This window comes from Chinchilla lanigera, unplaced genomic scaffold, assembly GCF_000276665.1.
Source record: "Chinchilla lanigera isolate Chin_1 unplaced genomic scaffold, ChiLan1.0 scaffold00008, whole genome shotgun sequence".
In the NCBI taxonomy this organism is placed as follows: Eukaryota; Metazoa; Chordata; class Mammalia; order Rodentia; family Chinchillidae; genus Chinchilla; species Chinchilla lanigera.
Window position 1 is genome coordinate 12464854 of NW_004955409.1, and position 21341 is coordinate 12486194.

General features: G+C 43.8%; 3 protein-coding genes across 6 annotated transcripts in view; 2 read left to right on the forward strand and 1 right to left on the reverse strand.

Annotated features, from left to right (window-relative positions):
• Positions 1 to 7362, forward strand: part of Cdkl1 (cyclin-dependent kinase-like 1 (CDC2-related kinase)) — a 52660-nt gene extending 45298 nt beyond the window's left edge. The window contains exons 7-9 of one of the 2 annotated variants that reach the window (XM_005376824.2): positions 1818 to 1874; positions 4045 to 4236; positions 5774 to 7362. In XM_005376824.2, coding sequence (XP_005376881.1) covers positions 1818 to 1874; positions 4045 to 4236; positions 5774 to 5881 — 357 coding nt within the window. In that variant the 3' untranslated portion in view covers positions 5882 to 7362. The remainder of the gene's footprint in view (positions 1 to 1817; positions 1875 to 4044; positions 4237 to 5773) is intronic. The other variant, XM_005376825.2, reaches the window with a different exon arrangement.
• A 1675-nt stretch (positions 7363 to 9037) lies between these two features.
• On the reverse strand, positions 9038 to 20213 carry Atp5s (ATP synthase, H+ transporting, mitochondrial Fo complex, subunit s (factor B)). Of its 3 annotated transcripts, none has more exons than XM_005376828.1 (5): positions 19996 to 20213; positions 13039 to 13150; positions 11463 to 11671; positions 10778 to 10949; positions 9038 to 9372 (listed from the first exon to the last, which is right to left on the reverse strand). In XM_005376828.1, the coding sequence occupies exons 1-5, from the start codon at positions 20129 to 20131 to the stop codon at positions 9258 to 9260; spliced, it is 744 nt and encodes a 247-aa protein (XP_005376885.1). In that variant the 5' UTR covers positions 20132 to 20213; the 3' UTR covers positions 9038 to 9257. The 3 variants fall into 3 exon arrangements, with proteins under 3 accessions (XP_005376885.1, XP_013365789.1, XP_005376886.1); XM_013510335.1 differs by lacking the exon at positions 19996 to 20213 and adding an exon at positions 19236 to 19319; XM_005376829.2 differs by lacking the exon at positions 19996 to 20213 and adding an exon at positions 13275 to 13786.
• The window catches only part of L2hgdh (L-2-hydroxyglutarate dehydrogenase), a 46757-nt gene continuing 45565 nt past the window's right edge, over positions 20150 to 21341 (forward strand). The window contains exon 1 of the mRNA XM_005376827.1: positions 20150 to 20369. Coding sequence (XP_005376884.1) covers positions 20230 to 20369 — 140 coding nt within the window. The 5' untranslated portion in view covers positions 20150 to 20229. The remainder of the gene's footprint in view (positions 20370 to 21341) is intronic.

Genomic DNA, 21341 nt, shown 5'->3' on the forward strand with positions numbered 1-21341 from the left:
GAGGTCTCAAGTTCCATCCCAAGCACTGCCAAAAACACAGAAAACATTTCAGAGCTTATTTAAGGATTCTGAAATCCAGAGTTCTTAGTGGCTGAGGACGGTCCTTTCAAACTGAAACTAATTGCTCAGTCTCTGATGGAAGTTCCGCCTGTCTCTTGCATTTGTAGTCTGTCTCCCGGCTTGTCCCATAGCAAAGACTTTCACTTCCTCACCGCCTGCCCCTCCTGCAGCGGTAGCCTGAGGAAGAGTGGGTCCTGACACCCAGTAGATGTGAGGTGACCCAACTGGCTCCCTTGTGCCCTGGACATTTCCAGTTTTGCACCAAATATCCCTTAGCAGTTTCCTGTTCGATTGTCTACTGGGAAGCTTCAGAAACAGCCCTGGTTTTCATAAACGTAGAAAGCTTCCCATAGATTCCCGAGGTTGTCCTGCAGGAGATTTCCTGTTGACAGAAACACAGGAAAACGCAGTGCGGGGGGCTGCGCTGGCTGAACATCTGTGCCCCCGGTCCCTGTGCCGGTCGTGACCCTCACGGGAAGGCCTGCCGGCTGCGGGGCTGGGAAACCGGCTCAGCAGGCAGGATGGGCCCTGCACGGGCAGCCGCCTCATCCCAAGCATTGTTGCTGAGACAGCAGAGCCTGCGTTCGTCTTGTCACGTCAGTCCCCAGCCATGTCACATTCAACATGAAGCAAGAGCAGAACTACGCACATAACCTGTGGGGGTGAGAGAGATGATGTTGTCAAGGCCAAGGACAAATCTGCTTTGGGATATCTTCCTCCCATTGAATGTGGGGACCTCCAAACCTGAGCGGCTTCTCTCTGATCAGCGATCAGTAAGTGCAGTCATGAGTGTCAGGGTCTGGCTCCCAGTCTGAGTTACACTGTGCTCCACACCGGCCCACACCGCCAGACCGTGTCTTAGCGCACCTGGCTCAGCACTGCAGCCTGGGGCTCCCACTGCCAGCCTTATACCCACCGCACACCAGGCTCGATTCTTCCTCCCAGCCAGGCTGGCTGCTCACTCTTCCCAGCTTCCCTGCCTCTGTGAATGCTCTCTCTCTCTAACTGGCTTTTTGTCTGCGTGACACTGGGCAATGTTCTCCCATTTCTACTGCTACTCCTGATGGCCTTCAGCATGCGACTGGAGCAAAATGGCCTGAAATGGCCCAGGGGAGGTGGCAAAGGCTGCCGCAGAGGCTCCATTTACACTGTGGCTGGATCGGGAGACAGCGGGTGTTTGTGGGAGGAGACAACAGTGTTTATTGCAGAAATCCAAGAAGCATCTGTTTACCTGGGTAGGGAAAAAAGCCTGATTTGACGCTCCCCCTTTATATAAATGTCAGTAGGGCTGGGAAGATAGCTCAGTGGCACAGCACCTGCCTGGCAAGCGCGAGGCCCTGAGTTCAATTCCTGGTACCAAATAAATAAATAGATAAATAAATGTCAATAAATGCAAAACTCAAAAACCCTTTTTATTAGTCTCAGGAAAGGCAAGTTATATAAATCCAAGCAGAAACAAAGTAACAGTTGCACTGTAAGTGTTTTTTATTTGTTTTTCTTCTCTCATGAGTAATTACTTATAATTTGCTGCCTTCTTCAGGAACTGAAGGGAGTGGTTAGGAAGAGAATGGGAAAAGCCATCTGGAGGTGGGGAGAGCAGAGCTTGTGACACAGGCCAAAGGAGGTCGCTTTCAGTGCAAGGTGGAGCGGGAAGGGGCGGGGGAGGCCGGGAAGATGCTTTACCAAAGAAACATCATTTCAGGTGACTGTAATTTGAATACATGATGTACATTAAAAACCCCCTTTCTTCTCAACAGGAACCCCTCGAGTTAAAATTTCCAAACATCTCTTATCCTGCCCTGGGACTCTTAAAGGTAAAATCCTGGCTTCCAACAGACCGGAAAGCACAGCACTGGAGAACCTAAATTACTTGTGTCAATCCATAAAATGAACTGCTCCTTTCAGAATTACTCTCCTTTGAGATGCACACATATTTTCAGTTTTTAAAATGGGCCACAGCCGGGCGTGGTGGTGCACGCCTGTAATGCCAGCACTCGGGAGGCTGAGGCAAGAGGATCGTTGCGAGTTCGAGACTAGCCTGGGCTACAAAGTGCGCTCAAGGCCAGCCTGAGCTGCATAGCGAGACCCTGTCTCAAAAAGACCCACAAAAATAAAAAAAATAAAATAAAATGGGCCACATTCTATTACAGTAACAATACCTGCAAGTGGGTATTACATTAAATAAACCTAACATGGTGTTTGAAACAACTTTATACAGAACAGAAATTTCAAGGGGGTGGTGTTTAAAACGATCCTCAGCTTCAAAAAATGCAGAGCTGTAGGATCCTTTAAATAGCCAAGTTTCTAGCACATTTGCAGTACATTTTGGTTTTAAAAGTTGATTTACATATGCATGTTTAGAAATGTAGCTGTTCCACAAAGTCAGTACAGCACCAGTTGAAATACTTGCAAGTTGTAGTCAATGTCCCACAGATTTCAAAGATTATTTAACATATTTACTGATGTATTTCTACTGGTACAAAAATAAACAGGTGATATGTAGTTTATGAGATTTATCTATCCAGGTGTGAATCTCACGGCGTACTTAATGCAAAGAAAATAGTTAAGAATGATGTTACGTAAGAGAATATGTATTATGTCTTCTCTTCCATGTACACGCATCTGTGCTTGTAATGCATGGAATACTTCTAGAAAGACACCCCACCCCAAGTAGCTGATTCTAGAAGAGAAATGAAGACCTAGAGTGTCAGAGACTTTGCTGTATACTATGTGAACTTTATTTGTACCACATGTGAATATTATTTTTAAATAAAAACACTGGTTTTTTCTAAGTACCAGAAAGTGACTAAGACAGCTAAGTGAACTACCCCAGCTGGCCACTGAGGCAGCTCCAAAATCATATCCTCCTCCCCACTGGCAGAGCACCAGCTGCCTCAAGACCAGAACAGGGTGGAGAAAACCATTTTTTGGTATTACTTCTGGATAGTATTCATCAGTATTCTGTGTTTCCCATTAGGAAGACTGTGAGAGGAACTGAATGTGTGATTCTGTGATTTTACTACTTTTTCCTTTATATTCCCAACTGAAGACTTTAGTTTTTCACAAGTACCACATATATGGTACTTACTGGTTTCATAGAAGTAGCCAAGCAGACAGTGGTCACTAGAAGCTGGGAAGGGTGGGAAGGAGGGGGGATAAAGGATACCAAAATACAGCTAGGTGTAATCTTATGACTTAAGGAGGCTGAGGCAGGAGGATCCCAAATTCAAATTCTTTTTTGAGCAATTTAGAACTTTTCTCAAAATAAGAACTAAAAAAAAAAGAAACGAGGATGTAGTTCAGTGGCAAAGAGCTCTTGGGTTCAATCTCTTAGTACCAGAACAAAAGAAAAAAAAAAAATACAACTAGATTTGAGGAGTAAGTTCCAGCATTCTACAGCACAATAGGGTGACTACAGTTGACAACAATTTATTCCATATTTTATAAAGAACCAGAAGAGTTAGGAGGCTTCTTAAACAGAGAAGTGATTAAGGAGATGGAAATGCCATTGTCCTGATTTGATCATTATACACTGTATACATGTACAGAATTATCCCCTTCTACTCCATATTTATTTACTATTATATATTTATTGAAATGATTTTTTTTTTTTTTTTTGAGACAGTGTCTTGCTATATAGTTCAGGCTGGCCTTGAACTCACTCTGTGAAACTCTCACTTTAGCCTAGACTGGCCTGGAACTTGCTATGATCATCCTGCCTCAGCCTCCTGAGAGCTGGGATTTCAGGTGTCTACGACCCCACTTGGCTGAAATGATTGAAAATAATTAAAAGGGCTAGGGGTGAGCATGGAGGTAGAGTGCTTGCCTAGCACGCCTGAGTTCCTGGGTTCCCTCTTCAGCACCGTGAAAATAAAAATATAAAGAAAAAGTATTTTTGGAATTTAGTCTTTTAAAGAAAAAAAAAAAAAATAAGTAAGCTAACAGAATTCTGAAGAAGTACGAAGGAACCTTCTGCTCTTTCAGGGCTGCCTGCACATGGACCCTGGCGAGAGACTGACGTGTGAACAGCTGTTGCAGCACCCGTACTTTGAAAGCATCAGAGAAGTGAGAGGGCTGACAAAAGAACATGACAAACCAACCAGGAAGGCCCTGAGACAGAACCAAAGGCACCTGCCCGGGGTAAAGAGGATGTCCTGCTGGACAGAAACATCCAAGGTTTCGGTTTCAAATGATTTCACGCCTGCCACCCAGTACAGAGTTGGAATCTAGACCGGAGGCGGTGGTTGTGGCCTTATTCTAGCACCAGGGATCAGGTCCCATGCTCTCCCGCTAGAGCCCCGAGACATCGGAGGCCCCTTGCTCCTGAACCGTGATCCTCTGGCATCCTACTGTTTCCTGCAGCCACACGGGGGCCAGGGTTTCTGATGCGCATGAGCTCGGGTCTCTGCCAGGTACAGCGGCGAGTCCAGCTGCATGTGCTTCTTGCAGCTGGGAACGTGAAACCAGACCTGTCCCAGGCAGCAGTCTGTCATCACGTTCACCGTCAGTGTTCGCATTCTGGGTTCACCTGAACAGGAACTTTTTGCCTCCCTGACCCTTTGATTGTCAGGGTAAACCTGGCGCTGCGCTGGCAGCAGTTTCGGCAGGCTGTGCGGTGAGCTGGAGGACAGCAGCCACCATGCATCTGGGCTGTGAAGATCTAGAATGGACCCTGGTAGTGCAGGAACCACAGTTAGGATGGGCTGGCTGCTCCTGGTCACTGACTCGGCCTGAATTTACCATTCCTGGGCTGAGTTATCTCGCCTCGGTCACTGTATCTGCAGCCACTGTGGCCCTGAAGGATGAAGGTGTCGGGTGGTGTGTGTGGTCTGGAGAAACGGGAGGGAAATGTTCACTGGAAATACGGGCTGCGTGAACTCCAGGGCCCGGAGGTAGGCCACAGTTACAAAGTTAGGAACATCTTTATTTTATCCTCTGTCACATACGACCTGGATAGCAAAATAGGCCAGACATAGACTCCCCTCACTCCCAGCTACCCCCACCTCACTGTTACTTTGTGTCCAAGAGCAAAGAGATGGTGGAAATAGCTCTGCTTGAAAGACTAGGGGAACATCAGGGTCCAGACTATTGCTTTTTAATCATGAAGGATTCAGTTGTTTGATTTAAAAGTACTAAAAATGATCCTCTTTTCAGATACCTAACGCCATATAGCACAATGCAAATACCGTTGTGTTTTCCTTACTATCATGTGACATTGACAGTAAAGTCCAGTGTTTGCAGTATGCTCAAGGCAAACAGCGCCCACCCCAGGACTGAGCTACACCCCCAGCCTGTCAGTTCTGCCTTTTAAACTAAGGGAATAAATGAGCAAGTCACTATGTCCTGTGGGCATCGGTATTCTCTGCTACAAGGCGGGGCAATGGCCTACAAGATCCAAAAGGCCCAGCAAGCTCCCAACTCCTGTAAATCTATGCCTTTTCCCAGTAACGTGAACACTGCAGGTTTTCCACTTTTTCATTTTCTTTAAATTCTCTTTAACATATATGTTTTTGCTTTTTAGTATAAAATAAACTTTTACAAGGAAAACTACAGACCAAATTGAAATACTATTCTCTTTCAGACTCTGGATTTTGTGGGGAAAAAAAGTTTCTGTGCTGAAAAAGCCACCTCTTTACCTCTTTTGTGATGTGTTCTGAACAATGAAACGTGCACGGCAGGGTTTCGAACCTCATTCTGCGTTCTGTGTTTTCAGTTGCAGTACCTACCTCAGCTAACTAGCAGCAGCATCCTTCCAGCTTTGGACAACAGGAAGTACTACGGTAACACCAAGAAACTTAACTACCGTCTCCCAAACATTTAAGGAGTTAGGAGGTCGATGACAAGGGAAGAACTGATCAATAACTTGAAGGACGTGAAACTGACCCCTTTGTCTGAAAACAGTTACAGTGCTGAAAACATAAGCAACTGCGAGGCCACTTGCCAAGAAGTGAAGAGCAATCCCAGATCCAGTCCTCATCCTTGGTGCTGGTGTCCAGAACAAAAAGGAAAGACCTGTTCGGAATTTCACTTGTACTTTTGTTTATCGAAGCAGCTGAGCTATGAGTAGAATATACACTGCATCTACTGCCCATATCTCTGGCAAAATTAGATAATGTTATAAAAAGACGCCTTAGCTGTACTCTATGCCACAAGTGAAAAATGGATCACACCGTACCCAGATGTACTTCCTTGGACCTCTGTGACCTTGAGTCCTGTCTCCTACCTTTCAGATTGTTTCAACATCATCTTGAAGGACAGGTTTTATGCATCAAAATTCTTAAAATTCCTCTTCCTGCTTACTCTATCTCTTGTTTTTTTTTTTTATTTTAAACCACTTTTGGGGAAATCTAAACTGTTCACCATATCTAAAATCATATCGATTATGACAAAGATTTTATCATATGCCTAATAGTTGATGTTCACGCATTTCTTATGTACATTTTTGTTTTTACCTTTAGTGAAGAATGTGTCTTAGTCATTTTTGCATGCAAGACGTATTTACTGCAATCCGTCTACCCTCGTTCACCCAGCTCCTCTTGCAGATGATGGCATGAAGCTTGGCAGCCAACCAAAGTGGTCAAGGGGTAGAACAAGACCTACAGGCTTCACCGGAACTTAATCTGTGAGCTTGAAAATAATTAGGACTTAGTTCTCTCCAGCTCAGCCTCAGACATGCAGACAGATCTACAGGAAGAACTGCATATGGTCTTCTGGGTTTTAGAGGAACTGGCTGGAGACTTTTCCTTGAGTCATGAAAGATGTTAGGTTGTTAGCTGACATTTTCCCTGAAACACCTTTCCATACTACATGTCTGTATGTATATATAAGTGTATTTATTTATATACGTGTGGGTATATGCTATCTTAACAACGAATACAACTAATAGCAGATGATACGTGTTGAGGATTCCTAGGTTTGTACAGTGAGATTTGAAATAATCGTGAGTTGGTCTCCTGCTCCTAAAGAACCTTTTTTATACTTGCCCTTTGCACATGGGGCCATATGCAGCACCCGCTTCCACACAGCTCAACACCATCTCAACACCAGGTTGTTCTCAGCCTAGCAGCTCTCATCCATGGTTCTCAGTGTTGTTTTATGATCTCCTCAGCACATTTCTTCTGCATTCTCACCGTCTTCCCTTGTTAATTTTCTTTCTGACTGCACTTGACCCCATTCATTTACTGCTAACTTATCTACCAAATTCCATCATCTGCTCAATAGTTTTGGCTCACCCAGCCATATTCTTTTTTTTTTTTTTTTTTGTCTTTTTGAGACTGGGTCTCCCTGTACAGTGCAGGCTGGTCTTGAGCTCACTTTGTAGCCCAGGCTGGTCTTGAACTTGCAATGATTCTCCTGCCTCAGCCTCCCAAGTGCTGGGATTACAGGTGTGCGCCACCATGTCTGGCCACCCAGTGATATTCTAAGGCTTTCTAATGGAGGTAACATAGACCTGATAGTGGGTAAAATAATAGCCCCGGTATTATTCAATTCCTGTTGTACAGCCTTGATTCAAGTGACATGGAAGGACATGCAACTTCTGTGTTGTCTTGTTCCCCTTAGTCCATGAAAATGTATTTGACGGAGGCAGATAACTGTAATTGCCTGATCTAACAGTTTTAGAGAAAACCACCAACAACAGAAAAGTAGCTCCAGACTAAATCGTAAAGAATCAGTTGTCTCACCCCACAGTAATAAAACCAATGTGAAAAAAGGTTCATTTTTCTCTAATGAATTCCATTAAATTTATGCTTGTGTTTAGTTTAACCATGTTGCTTTTTTCTTCACAGAATCACCACTTCATCACGTGAAACTGTTCTACATCCTTGTCTTTTCTTTTTATATACTATTTTCTGATTTTTAAATGGCAATAATAATTCTACTGGTAAATAGTGTATTATTTATGCTGTGTATTAATTATATAAGGTGGTTTGTTTCATTTCCCTTATAAAATATGGGTGCATATCTCCTTATAGGCTTAGTCCTAGATGTCACTAAATTCATTTTTCTGCATGAAAGCTGTACCATAGAAAACATTTCTTTTAAACTCATTTCCAGTAAAGTTTATATTCAGCTGTTTAATGTTAAAAACAAATATACAGAATTCCACAAATAAATCAGCATATAGCCAACAATAATAGAATCAGAACTATTTCAAGTAGGTAAAAATAAAGATGTTTTTATCTATTTATGTCATGTTTTATTACTGTTTTCTATACATAAATTGCGTTTTGTATTTATACTTGTATTTAATGTCCCTTCAGCTCATAGAAGGTAGCGCCTCAGATATTTGTGAAGAAAAATTAGTTTCTATTGATACATTAAAATTTTACTTACAGCAAATATTTGGGGAGTTGTTTTGAGACAGGTTCTCGCTATGTAGTTCAGGCTAGCCTTGAACTTGTGGTGCTCCTCCTGCCTCAGCCTCCCCAGTGCTGGGATTATAGGCATGTGCCATCATACCCAGCTTTAAATAAAAATTTTAACTGAAGAAAAAACATAAGTGAAGCCTGGTGGTGTTTATGGTTGCTATCTTTGTTCCAGTGCAATCAGCGAACTATCTGAAATGAGCCAAGTATACGTGTCCAATTTTAAATACTGGCCTAAGCTTACCAAAGAGAAAAATTAATCAGCAAATATTCATTCTGAGAAAGCTTGTGTACCGTCAAGGACACGGGAATACAGCACCCTGAGACACAGGTGCAAACCTAGGAAGCAATGTGAAATGCACATCTGAATAACTACCTACCACTCTGCATCATGGGCTCCATCCATGAATCTAATTTAGAGTTCATGGCTTCATAATTGTGCACGGTAGTAACATGCTTCAGTAACTCTAAAGTTACAATAAAGTCTAATGGCAACTGTGAAAAGACAATAAAGAATATCTGTGTTGCACAGTGAAATCATTTATCTACAAGAAATAACAGTATATACTTGTATTAAATGGAGAATACATTAGGATTAAAATACCACCTAGTTTGCATTTTTCTTAAAATGATTTAATTACATAATTCCTCACTTCCAACTTGGTAACTTTAGTGAGTCATGTCTGAATATTTATTTTCTACATATGAAGATTATTTTCTGTACTTCTAAAATGCCATGATATGGCACTGTTACATTTCTATTGATGATTATATATTTATTACCTTTTAGGACCAACAATTTCAAATACTCCTTCATACTAAAACATTATTTTACTTCAACTGCAATTTTAGTTCAAGAGAAGGCAGTGTTGTCTTAAAAACTTGGACAAGATTTTCTTTTTCTCTTACTCCAGGAAGATCACTTAACAACAAGTACTTCAGGTTTCTGCAAAGAAAGAAACAAAAAGTCACTTCAGTTTGCCCTTTTCTTTCATAGATTTTAAAATTAATTCATCTGGACAAGGTGATGCATGCCTGTAATCTCAGCTACTCAGGACGATTGCAGGTTTGAAGCCAGCTGGGCAACTTAGTGAGCTCTTGTCTCAAAATAAAAAAGGGCTAGGAATGTAGCTTAGCGCGAAGGCCCTTGTAATGAAAACAAACAAAAAGCCAAAACTGTATTCATTAACTTTTAGGAAAAATTATATACAGACTGTATTTATATCACACTATACCTTTGAAAGGACTTTTACAGCAGTTATCTTAGAGCGCTACTTTAAATGAAATTCATGCTAGGAACTAAGCCAGACTTTGAATATTACAATTTTGCTTAATTACATCAATATTTCTAGCTGAGTATTTCTATATGTATGCATGTATGTATTTGTACACACAAATACACACATATATACGTAAAAGTGCACAGATCTCCTTTGTATGTGAAGTATGAAATTTGAATCTTACTGAAAAAGGGGAAGAAATTGGGAAAGTTCTTAAAGATGTTCAAATTTCTATTAGAAGATGGAACTTTGAAGTATCAACATATGTAAGAGATAAACAATCTAATATTTTGGGGGCCTAACGTTTAAAACTTCTCAGACTTCTTGTGATACTGACGTTATTGGCAGGTAGTTACATTGTAAGTGGAACTACATTAATTAGGTTTAGAATTTAAATGACAGGACATCTCAAATAGGGATTTGATTAAACAAACACACATTCTTCATCATCCTGGTAAGACTCCCACACCTGCAATTTTAGAATTAAGCACTCCCTGCCTGTACTGTCTCCTGGCATTTGGGATAGGGTAACTTGCACCGGGAAGTTAATGAATGGCACCGTCTCTTGGGGGCAGAAAGGGATGTGGAACAGCTTTCCTAAAGCAGTGGGTGCATGCTTTCTAAATTAAGTGGCAGGCAGTGTCCTAGGCTCCAGAGACGGGCGGGTGACTGTTTTGAGGACCACCCCCTCCCCCAGAAAGTAATTCACTTACAATGTTAAATGCTAATTGGTACGTACCAAATGTCACCAGGGTACCAAAAACGTGGGGAAATGGCTTTAAAAGATGGAGGGAAACCATAACAGCTAATGCTTGCTGAGGGCTTATTGTGCCAGGCACCACACATGCTCGCTGCTTTATGTAGGGTTAATTTTTAAAAGATGTCCCTTAAAAATACAGTAAAACCTCAGTGTGTTAAAGTTGACCACTCTGAAGTATCATAAGTGGGAGCATGATCATTTTCTTGAAGTACGTTTTTCAGAACTGAAATAGACCACCACCCCTCATGTGTTTTAAACCCTGCTTATTCACCTATCACGACCAAGTTTCCATTTGGGCTTTGAGCACCTACCTTAAATGACGCAAAGCAATGATGCCCTTGTCTGTGACATTCCCACAGGAAATTATTTCCATTTCCAATAGGCTTTTCTGTAATTTTTCAAGTTGACCAAGTCTCTGCAAACAGTCATCCTCAATATAATGGCACTTGCACAATCTTATTTTCTCAACATGTTCTAGGCCCTCTGGGTGGGGAAAAAGTAGAGTTTAAGCATCTGCTTTGCCATTAAAATGACTCTCCCAGTTTCCCAGGACTGCCCTGGCTTTGGGTGTGGAATCCTGTTCACCCTACTAACCATCCAAGGTATTCACTGCAAGGTGGTGCTGGCTGAAGCCCCTGGGAAGTCAGACGCCATGAGCTGGTGGAAAGAAATGCCCACACGAGCAGAAGCTAAGGGGACAGAATTAGCCTTCCATGATCGAGGGCTTCTCAATGGCAGCTGTTTTAAAAAGATAATTTGACACAGCTTTGAACTTTAAGTCAATAAAGGGATGTAGAATGAAGCTTAAGAAGGGAAGAAAGGTGTTTATAACACCTATTCACATTGAGAATAAATACCAAACACAGGAACAAGCAAACTTGATTATCCTGCAACAGGCAAAAAGGACTAACAGACAACTGTAATCATGAGCTAGGGAAAGGCAACGGTCCCGGCAAGTCACCTCCGCTTCCTGAAAGCAAATGACAGGGTAGTTACCCATGTGGTCAAATCCAATGTTCATGATGCAGGAGTCTGTCGCATCGATCGCTTGAATCTTGTATTTGTCCAGGGCGCCGGTTGGGAGGTGGTTGTAGTCCTTCTGCCACCTCTCCTGGCCATGGTAGCGGACTGTGGCCCCACAGCGCAGCAGCCACTCGGACGCCGCCCTGTCCGGCCCAACGGTCCTGATGCGGTCATAGTCCACTCTGTTGGCGAGAGAACAGCAGCGGGTCCCTTCACCTGCAGTACGGCTTTTCAACTGTATTCGCCACCGTAAATAAGCACAGCAACAAACTTTCACGTCAGATGACTGAGGAGGGAGATGAGTGTATGAACGAGATCCATGAAAATGCAAACACCTGAGCTCTACCTGCTAACTTCTTGTTTCTGTCTCCAGGTAATCTCTGTCAAGTCATATATTTTTTTAAAAAACATGTTTGGTGGTGATGGGGATCAACCCCAGGGTCTCTCACACGCTAGGTAAATGTTCTACCACTGAGCTACACTCCCAGTCCTGAGGCTTATTATTATTATCTGAAATGGTACTGGGGAGTGAACCCAGGGCCTTTTCACTGAGCTGCGCCCCCATGTCTCGCCACTCTTTTTTTTTTTTAATTTTGAGACAGGGCCTGGCAAAGTCATGAAGTTGCCCCAGCTAGTTCAAACTTGTAATCCTCCTGCCTCAGCCCCTCCAAGTGCAGACGATAGGAATGCATCGCACGCCCAGCTTCTGAGGTATATTATTTTTATGAGTTTGTCAGGGAGACAGAGGTCCATACGAACCATTAGTTCATATGTTGCACAGCGCTAGACACCAGACACTACTTAGTAACTAAGCAGCGACTGAATGACTACTTAGCTAGCTTTTTTGTTAATAAAAGGTTAAAGAGGGAATAATTTGGGACCCATTTTCAAACTTCTCTCCTTAAATGATATTTATTCATTTCTACATATGCCTTTTTCTCTGGCCAGCAATCAGAACATCATATTCACAATGAAGATCAGTTACATCAGTTTTAAAATAGTATTTCTGAGCATACCACCCATTCATTTTTAAAAACTTGAGTTTTCTTGGTAGTAGTCAAAACCCTAACAACATTCCTTAAGAAGCAATAGAATAAAATATTTTGACCGGGCGTGGTGGCGCATGCCTGTAATCCCAGCACTTGGGAGGCTGAGGCAGGAGAATCGTTGTGAGTTTGAAGCCAGCCTGGGCTACAAAGTGAGCTCAAGGTCAGCCTGAACTGCCTGGGGAGACCCTGTCTCAAAAAGACCAAAAAATAAAATAAAATAAAATATTTTGAAATTGCTAAGTTCTTCTGATCATAAAATAATGTGTTCATTTTTAAAAACCTGAAAGCCATCAAAACAACAAATAAGAAAAATCACTAGGATACTGAAACCTAGACAACCACAGTTTAAATTTCGTATTCTTATGATTCTTTTTTCCAAGTGTGCTTTATATACATTGTTAAAAATTTTTTTTAAATGTAAGAAACAACCAAACTTGCCTTTGGGATCTCAGCTAGCTGTAATCACCCCACACTTCTTCATTTTAGTTAGAGTAACTTACTTATTAAACACTGTATTCAGCCAGCCCCAGAAGGATCTGGAATCACATGACCATGGGAGTTTCTTTAAACCGCACAACTGCTGGGAAATTTTTCCAAACAGCATCGTTTGATCTAGACACACAAAACAGTACTCACATTAGATCACCAGCTGGCAACCGGAGACCCACACATACAGCAACTTACTCCACAACTTCAGCCGATGCTTTTGTGCCAACAGAGCTGTTGGTTCACTTACCGCTCAAAAATTACTGAGCAAGTCACTCCCGTCTCAAGTTCTTGGTTTTTCTGTGTCTTCTTTTCTTGCAAAAACGAGGGCTTGGCCTCCAGTGTCTAAGGCCCCTTCCAGCATCAGGTCCCATTGTTCAAACCCTAACTGGAGTGGGCTGTTGCCACCTAGTGTCTGTTCAGGCAGTGTAGCTACAAATTTGCTCAAACTAGTTGTACCCTCAATCTAGTTCCAGTATGAAAATGACAAATTGCAATCACTTAGGAAGCAATGTGCTGAGATGCCTATATCCCAAAAGGCGAGGATTCATGAAAGATCGACTTATGATAAAGGTCTACTGACGACAGCTGCTCATAGGGTCACCGGGACAGAAGAAAGAACTGCAAGGGCAGCTGGGAAGGTCTAGCCAAGTAACTCCACCTCTCTGATCCTGGGTTTGCTCCCTTATAAAAGATTTGCTCAGATGATTTCCAGCTGTGAAAAATCTATAAGCATGGGCAGAGAAAGTGATGTATGAATATGATTTATCTCAATTCAGATTTCTCTAATAGCATGCTCGGTATGCACAGCAAAACAAAGATAAATGAAATATCACCTCTCCCTTTGGGAATTAACAATTTAATGCAGGATAGAGTGGCCCAAGACAAGTCATCAAGTAGTTAAATGGCAGGATGATAAAGCCTCAAAGGAGTTAAAATAAGGACAGAGAGGATTTCAACAGACAAAGATGCCAGGAAAAGTTATGCTAGGCCATTAGCCAAGGCAGGAAAATGTGAGGCATATCGTACATCGGTTTGGTTAGCAGACAGGAGTCATGAGAAGACGCAGGCAAGGGCCTTGCATGTCCTGCCAAGGAATTTGGACTGTATTCTGAGGGCAGCTGGGAGTCACTGAGGTTTTAGCACAGAGTACCGGCCCTGTCGCAGCTGTGCTTCAGGAAATGTACTCAGACAGCAGCCTCAGGGTCAAGCCCTGAGGTGGCAGGAAGATTGTTTGAGCCCAGGAATTTGAAGCTAGACTGGGCGACACAGTCTTAAAAAGTTGAAGGTCAACAGAAAGGGACAGAAACAGCCAGCAAGGGAATAAGGTCTTCAACCTCATGGGGCCGCAGGAAAGGGCCTAGAACGAGAAAGGCGGGAATGACATTACAGTTAGAGTCCATGCAGCTCGGTAAGCGAGGTGTTGGGAAAGGCTGGAGGAGTTGAAGGTAGGTTTTGGTGCTGGGTCACAGGTAGGATAGCAATGCCGCTGACAGAAATCCACATCAGCAGGACAGAGTTGTTGGCGCAGTTTGTTTGGTTCTCTTTCAGTTTCTAAACATAAAGTGCTGTCATCTCCTAAGTGGAGAGGACAAAAAATCATTAGACTCAAGAGTCACAAAGTGACTGGAAGGAACTCCGATCACCTCAGACTAAGCTTTTCATTTAGATATGAGGAAACTGAATCTCTGATATTAAGTAACTCGCTGACACCCGAAATCCTTTCTGGAACAAGATGGGGCATGAACACATGCATGTATTTAAAGGGACTTGCTCAATGTCTCATAGCTAATTGGTGTCAGTGCTGAAACTTGAACCCACTTCTCTCTCCTACAGTCTGGGGCCCTCTCCTCAATCAGTGGATGGTTCTAGAATTCAAGAGAAAGAAGATGACTAAAAAGATGCCTGAGAGGGAGCCACTCAAGAGCCAATGAGAGGGGGCTGGGGATTTAGCTCAGCGGCAAAGCGCCTGCCTGGCAAGCGCAAAGTTGTGAGTTCGATTCCTGGTACTGGAAGAAAAACAAAAAAAAAACAAAAACAAAAACAAAAAACAAAAAAAGAGCCAAGGAGGTGACTGAGCACACTGAAGGAGTGGAACTTGAGAGATTAAGCCTGAGCACAGAACCTGGGAGGCACCTACTGTGCTTCAGTTTTTTTCTTTCCCCTTCTGTCCTCTTTATTCCCTCCCTCCAGCTCTCTCCTATCCCCAGTGCTGGGGATGGCACCCAGCGCCTTGGATGTGCTAGATAAACACTTTGCCACCATGTTATTTTTCCCGCTCCGGATCCTCTTTCCATCAGCACCGCAAACCCCTGCCCACCACCTCACGGCCTCAACCCTTCTCAGCTTTCTGCTGAAGCTCTTTCTGCCTATGCCCACCTGTAATACCTCCACTGCCTGTCAACCTCACTTGTAAACCTGGGCTTTTCCCAACTTGTCTTCAAGTAGTTCCCTTTATTTACCTGACCTCCAACCCTGTCTGTGGAAATCCCACCCAACCTCAAAACTTACTCAAAACCCAAGTCCAAAGCCGGGCATGGTGGTGCACACCTGTAATCCCAGCATTTGGGAGGCTGAGGCAGGAGGATTATTGTGAGTTCGAGGCCAGCCTAGGCTACAAAGGGAGCTCAAAGCCAGCCTAAACTGCATAGCGATACCCTGTCTCAAAACAAAACAAAACAAAATGAAAATCCAAGTCCATCTACTCATATTCACTTTATGTTTACTGGATATCTGTTATAACTAGTGCAAAAGAAACAACGGAAAGCTAAAACAACAACAGAGGAGAAAGAGACCCAGAGAGATAAAGGCCTGGTTCCTGTCCTTGAAAATACAGTTTAATGAAGCAGGCAGATGACATGTAAAGAGAAGAATAATATCTAGAGTGACATCTCACTAGAGGTGTGAACACGTGCCATGAGAGCCTAGGAGAGGGGGTGAGGCTCCACACCAAAGGTATCTTTTGGGATGTCTTAAAATAAGACTTAAGAGTTCTAAATTAGGAAGAAAAAACGTACTTGGAGCAAAGGGAAGTGCAAAGACCACCTCTTACTCATTTCATTGTTCTCAGTATAACGCAAAAGTTTAATAAATACTGTCAATACTCTTCAATGGTTGGCATATCCCCACGGATAAGTCAAGCCAGAGAGAGTGTTATTCAGCAAGTGAAACAGCACTGTCTTTTTTTTTTTTAAATGAAGAACAAATTTTATTTTAAAAATAGAATTCAGTAACAATGAAAAAACAGCATTGTCTTGAAAACTGAATACCTCCAGCTGTTTCATTTTGGCCCACTTTATAATTCAGTTTAAAAGCAAAGCCAGATTCAGCTTAGCCATGAGCTCCAAAGCCACTAGATATTGTATTTAAAATAAAACATGAAATTTACACTTGGAAATAAAGGTTAAAAATAGTGGGTTTTCATATTCTCAACTGCAACTCTGCTGAGATTTGGAAAATGTATTGTTTGAGTCGAGGCCCCTATCTCTGGGAATGCTTTCCACGGGGAAAGGAGACCTCTAGTGGTGACCTCTGAACTTGGCTCTAACAAAGGGAGAGAAAGCAATTAAAAGTAAACTTGAAAATAACCATTACTAAATTACTGGTGCCATAAATAATACAGGGATTCAAACTATGGAAGGAAAAAACCTCACCAAGCTTCTTACTATTAGAACTTTGTTTAGAATTGTAAGTTTGTAACAGTGTTTTTAAAAGCTGCGTTATGTTTGTGACTTAGGTAAGGACAAACCTCTAGTGGATTACTCAAAATAGGATAGCTTCAAAGTGCTATCTGAGTAGATTTGATTGAATTTTTTGAAAGTGAGGGTTATCAAGTTATAGATTAAATGCAGTGATAGAGTGGGCTGTTTAAAGTGATGCCTAAACCGGCACACACTGAACTAGTTTCTGAACTAGTTTGGAGATGGGGGTGGGGACATCAGACTGAGGGAGATTTTTCCCTAATTACAACCCCACCTCACCATAAAATCACCCACTGTTGATTCTTATATCTTACTTTTCACCTTACTCTTATTCTTTAGATATGTTAACACCTCATTCTTCAGTTATGTGGATTCATCAAATGAGACAGAACAGAGCAATTCATCAGGGATTCTAAGCAAAGTTCCTAAAAAGCCATTCTTAGGCCGTCAAATGGCACCCACTGAGGTAACTTCTCCTAGGTTCCGGCCTGCAAGGGAAGATGGTGAACCTGAGTTCTCAACTGAGGAGAATCACGTCAGGAATACAGACGCCTCTTCCCACAGACATTACCGGGCATATGAATGCAAGATGGGCTCTTGATTTAAATTACTTGATTCAAACAAACCATTCTACAAGCCTGGGGGTGGGAGTGGGCCATGGGAGAAAACTTTACAAAAAGAGCCTGTGCAACGGGTTTGTTCTTTTACCCTTGCGAAAGTAAGACATATATGCTCAAAATCACACAGCAATTTTAAAAAATACTGTGGGTCCATCTGGCCCACAATACCCTGATCATAGACCTTGAGAGTATATAATTTTGTATTTCATCTATCAAATTAACTATACCTGTGCACACTTAAAAAAAACCTTTATGACATGCCTATCAAAATAGTTCAAATAAACCATTAGTGACAAAACCAAATCCTGGTGACAATGAGGACAAACTGGATCAAACTTTGCTGGTAGGTATGTAAAATAATTCAGTCACTCTGGAAAAGTTTGGCAGTTTCTTTCAAAATTAAACATAAGCTTACCAGATGACCCAGTAACTGGACTCTTGAACACTTATTTAGAGAAAGAAAAACATGGCCACACAAAGATATACACTAATGGTCAAAATAGCTTTATTTATGACACCTAAAAGCTGAAACAACTTGAATGGCTTTTAATGGATGATTAAACACACAAGTACTTTGTGACTATGGAATGCTACCCAGAAATAAAAAAGAAATGAACTATTGATACCTACAATAATTTGGATGAATCTCAAGTGCAAAAGACCAAGAGTTAAGAATTTCATACTGTATAATTATAACCTAAAATGACAAAGGAAGAAAGATTGGTGGGAGGGCTACAGCAGAAGTTGTGGTTATGAAAGGATATCTAGAGAAATTCTTGGGATGGAACTGTAGTATATCTTGCTAGTGACAGTAGATACAAGATGACAATTTACAGAACATGATCATAACTTACAGAACTAAATGCAAACACAACAATATAAAACTCAGAAATCTGAGTAAGTCTGTGTCAATGTCAACTGCCTGGTTGTGTTACTGCACCATAGTTTTACAAGTTGTTATCACCTAGGGAGATGGATAAAAGGTACACAGAAACTCTATTTAATTTCTCACACTGAATGGGAATCTACAATTATGTCAACATAAAACGGTGAATTTTATTTAATTTTTTGTCTTTTTTTGAGACAGGGTCTCACTATGCAGTTCACACTAGTCTCGAACTCAAAACGGTCCTTTTGCCTTAGCCTCCCCAGTACTGGGATTACAGGCATGAGCCACCACGCAGGGCTCAACGCTTAATTTAATTTAATTTATTTTTTTTTTATTTATTTTTTTTTTGGTTTTGGTTTTTCTCCGGTACCGGGAACCGAACTCACAACGTTGCGCTTGCCAGGCAGGTGCTTTGCCGTTTATTTATTTATTTATTTTTTTGGTTTTGGTTTTTCTCCGGTACCGGGAACCGAACTCACAACGTTGCGCTTGCCAGGCAGGTGCTTTGCCGCTGAGCTAAATCCCCAGCCCATGAATTTTAAAAATAACCATTTTTTGCCAGGCATGGTATCACACACTTGTAATCCCAGCACTATGGGAGCCTGAGGCAGCCTGGGCAATTTAGCAATTTAGGGAGACCCTGGTTTTGTGTTTGTGCGTGTGTGTGAGAGAGAGAGGCATTGTATGTGTGTGTGTGAAAGAGAGAGACGTGTGTGTGTGTGTGTGTGTGTGTGTGTATGCGTGTGTGAGAGACAAAAACAAGCATTTTTTCATTGTGGTGGAGAGAGATTGTGTGTGTGTGTGTGTGTGTGTGTGTGTGTGTGAGATAGAGAGAGAGAGAGAGAGAGAGAGAGAGAAAGAGAGAGAGAGAGAGAGGGATAGAGACAAAAACCATTTTGTTTTCATTGTGGTGGAACAGCAGGTAATATTCCACTTTTTTCCCCTCCACAGATAAAGCAAAAATACAGACTACTGTCATTGTGATAAAAACTGTCATTTACCTAACACTTCACTGTGATCAGCTTCCGAAGGGGCCCAGCTGGTGTAATGGGGCCAGTTCACAGAGCAAGGTCTAAGACAGAGGTGACAAGCGATTGGAACCAAGATGCAAAAAGACAAGCTCTTCCAGCGAAAGTTTGATCGTTCTAGCTTAGTTCTGTTTAGCTGTCTTGACCTTAAGTATTAAAAACCGCCACCAAGCAAACACTGGGTATTACGACGGCACGATGACAAGAGGCATGTAACCTTAGAGCTATAAGGCCCTTCGGAGAGAACAGGCCCCCCGCCTTCATCTGACCGATAAGCAATCAGGGGACGAGCCTGCAGCTGGCGCGCTGCTCCGAGCCCGGACGGAGTATTTAAACTGTATCTCGGCCCAGGATTTAAGAGAAGGCCCCGATTGCTAAGCGATGGCCGAGGCCCCGCTGTTTAGCTCATCCAGAACCCAGTGCCCGGTGCAGAGGAGCAGGGGCCGGTATTTGCAAGGTGAACCGGTAAGTGATCGGGGGCACCGCCCCGAGCCGCATCGGGAGAGGCCGCGGCTGCGCGGGACGGGGCCGAGCGGACGGGACGCCGCCGGCCCGCGGAAAGAGCGTTTCCGCCGCAACAAGCCCAGACTTTCTCCGCGACCTCTGTCCGTTCAGCGGTGAAAGTCTACACAGCGCCAGGTTTTCAGTCGGCGCAGCTCGGGACACGGGACCAGGGCAGAGCGTTACCACCACCCAGCCCCGCCCCGCGCGGGGCCTAAGCCGCCCTACTCACGGCGTCGCTGGGAGGGAGCGAGCGAGCGTCCGTGCGTTCCCGCGTCGACGTCGCGCCGGCCTGCCCTTCGCCCTCCCCTCGCGCTCCCATTGGCCAGCGGCGCAGTCCTCGCGTGGGGCGAAAGCGTGCGCCTCATTGGTTCCCCGCAGGGGGCGGGGCCAGGGAGCGGCGGGATCCGCGTAGAGTTCAAGTGGCCGTCCTTGGGGGCAGGGAACGGGAGGGGGATCGCAGGCGATGGTCTCGGCGCTGCGTTTCTTGGGTGGCGCCTGCGCACGGGCCCGCGGGGCGTCCCCCGGGGGCTTCCCCCGGGCGAGAGGGCCGGCGCCCGGGAGGCCCTGGCCGCTGTGCGGGGGTGTCCGCAGCGGCAGCACCAGGTGAGTGGCCGCTAACGCGACCCCGCCGCCTGCGCCGCTGCGTCTCCCGAGGTGCCTCGCGCTGGACCCGGGCCCCCGCTCGTCCTGCCGGTGCCGGGCGTGAGCGGAGGCGGGGGTCCCAGCCCTGCCGCCCTGCTGGGTGCACCCGGGCATTTATGGGTCGCAGGAAAAAGCCGAGTTCTGTAGAGGTCAGCGGCGGGTCTGGCTTTGCATTCACCCCTGCACGCACTGTTCAGCCGTGGGCGGCTGCTCAGCCTCCTGGAAGGCTCAGTGGTGAAAAGGTTCTTAGTCTACCGTAAGGTGGCCCTTTTGAGGGAAAAAGGCCAGCGCACTCGAGCAAATATGCAGCGTATTAGCTGGCATCCCAGTGTTGGCTTGGAAGATCCGGCGCTGGGCTTACACCGATCAGTTCCTGGCACACTGCGTAGAACTGTCCCTGTGAGAAGTAGCCACCAAAGCCTGCAAAATTCAGTGCCCTAGGCCGGGCGTGGTAGCGCACGCCTGTAATCCCAGCATGCGGGAAGCTGAGGCAGGAGGATCACCTCGAGTTTGAGGCCAGCCTGGACTGCATGGTGAAACCCTGTCTCAAAAAAAAACAAACAAAAAAAATCAGTGTCCTGTAATTTGAAATTTGGAGGTCATGTGCAAAACCAGTCTCTTTTCCTCTCTGGAGGGGACAGTTTAGGTGAAGGCGCTTGGCTGGAAAGCTTTTTCTATTTTGAGGACTAGGGTGTGGGCAGTGAGTGTAACTGGAATTTGGTGGGGTCTAAAGGTGTAGAACGCGGAGTTTAAATTTTAACCACACACTAAATTTTATTCTTTTTTGTTTTAACCTTTTTTTTGTATCGGGAACCTAACTCAGGACCTTTCGCTTGCCAGGCAGGCGCTTGCACCACTGAGCTATATCCCTGGCCCCTTGAATTGTATTGTAAGAGCCTTGATAAGCTATATAAAAGGTTTTGAGACGGGGAA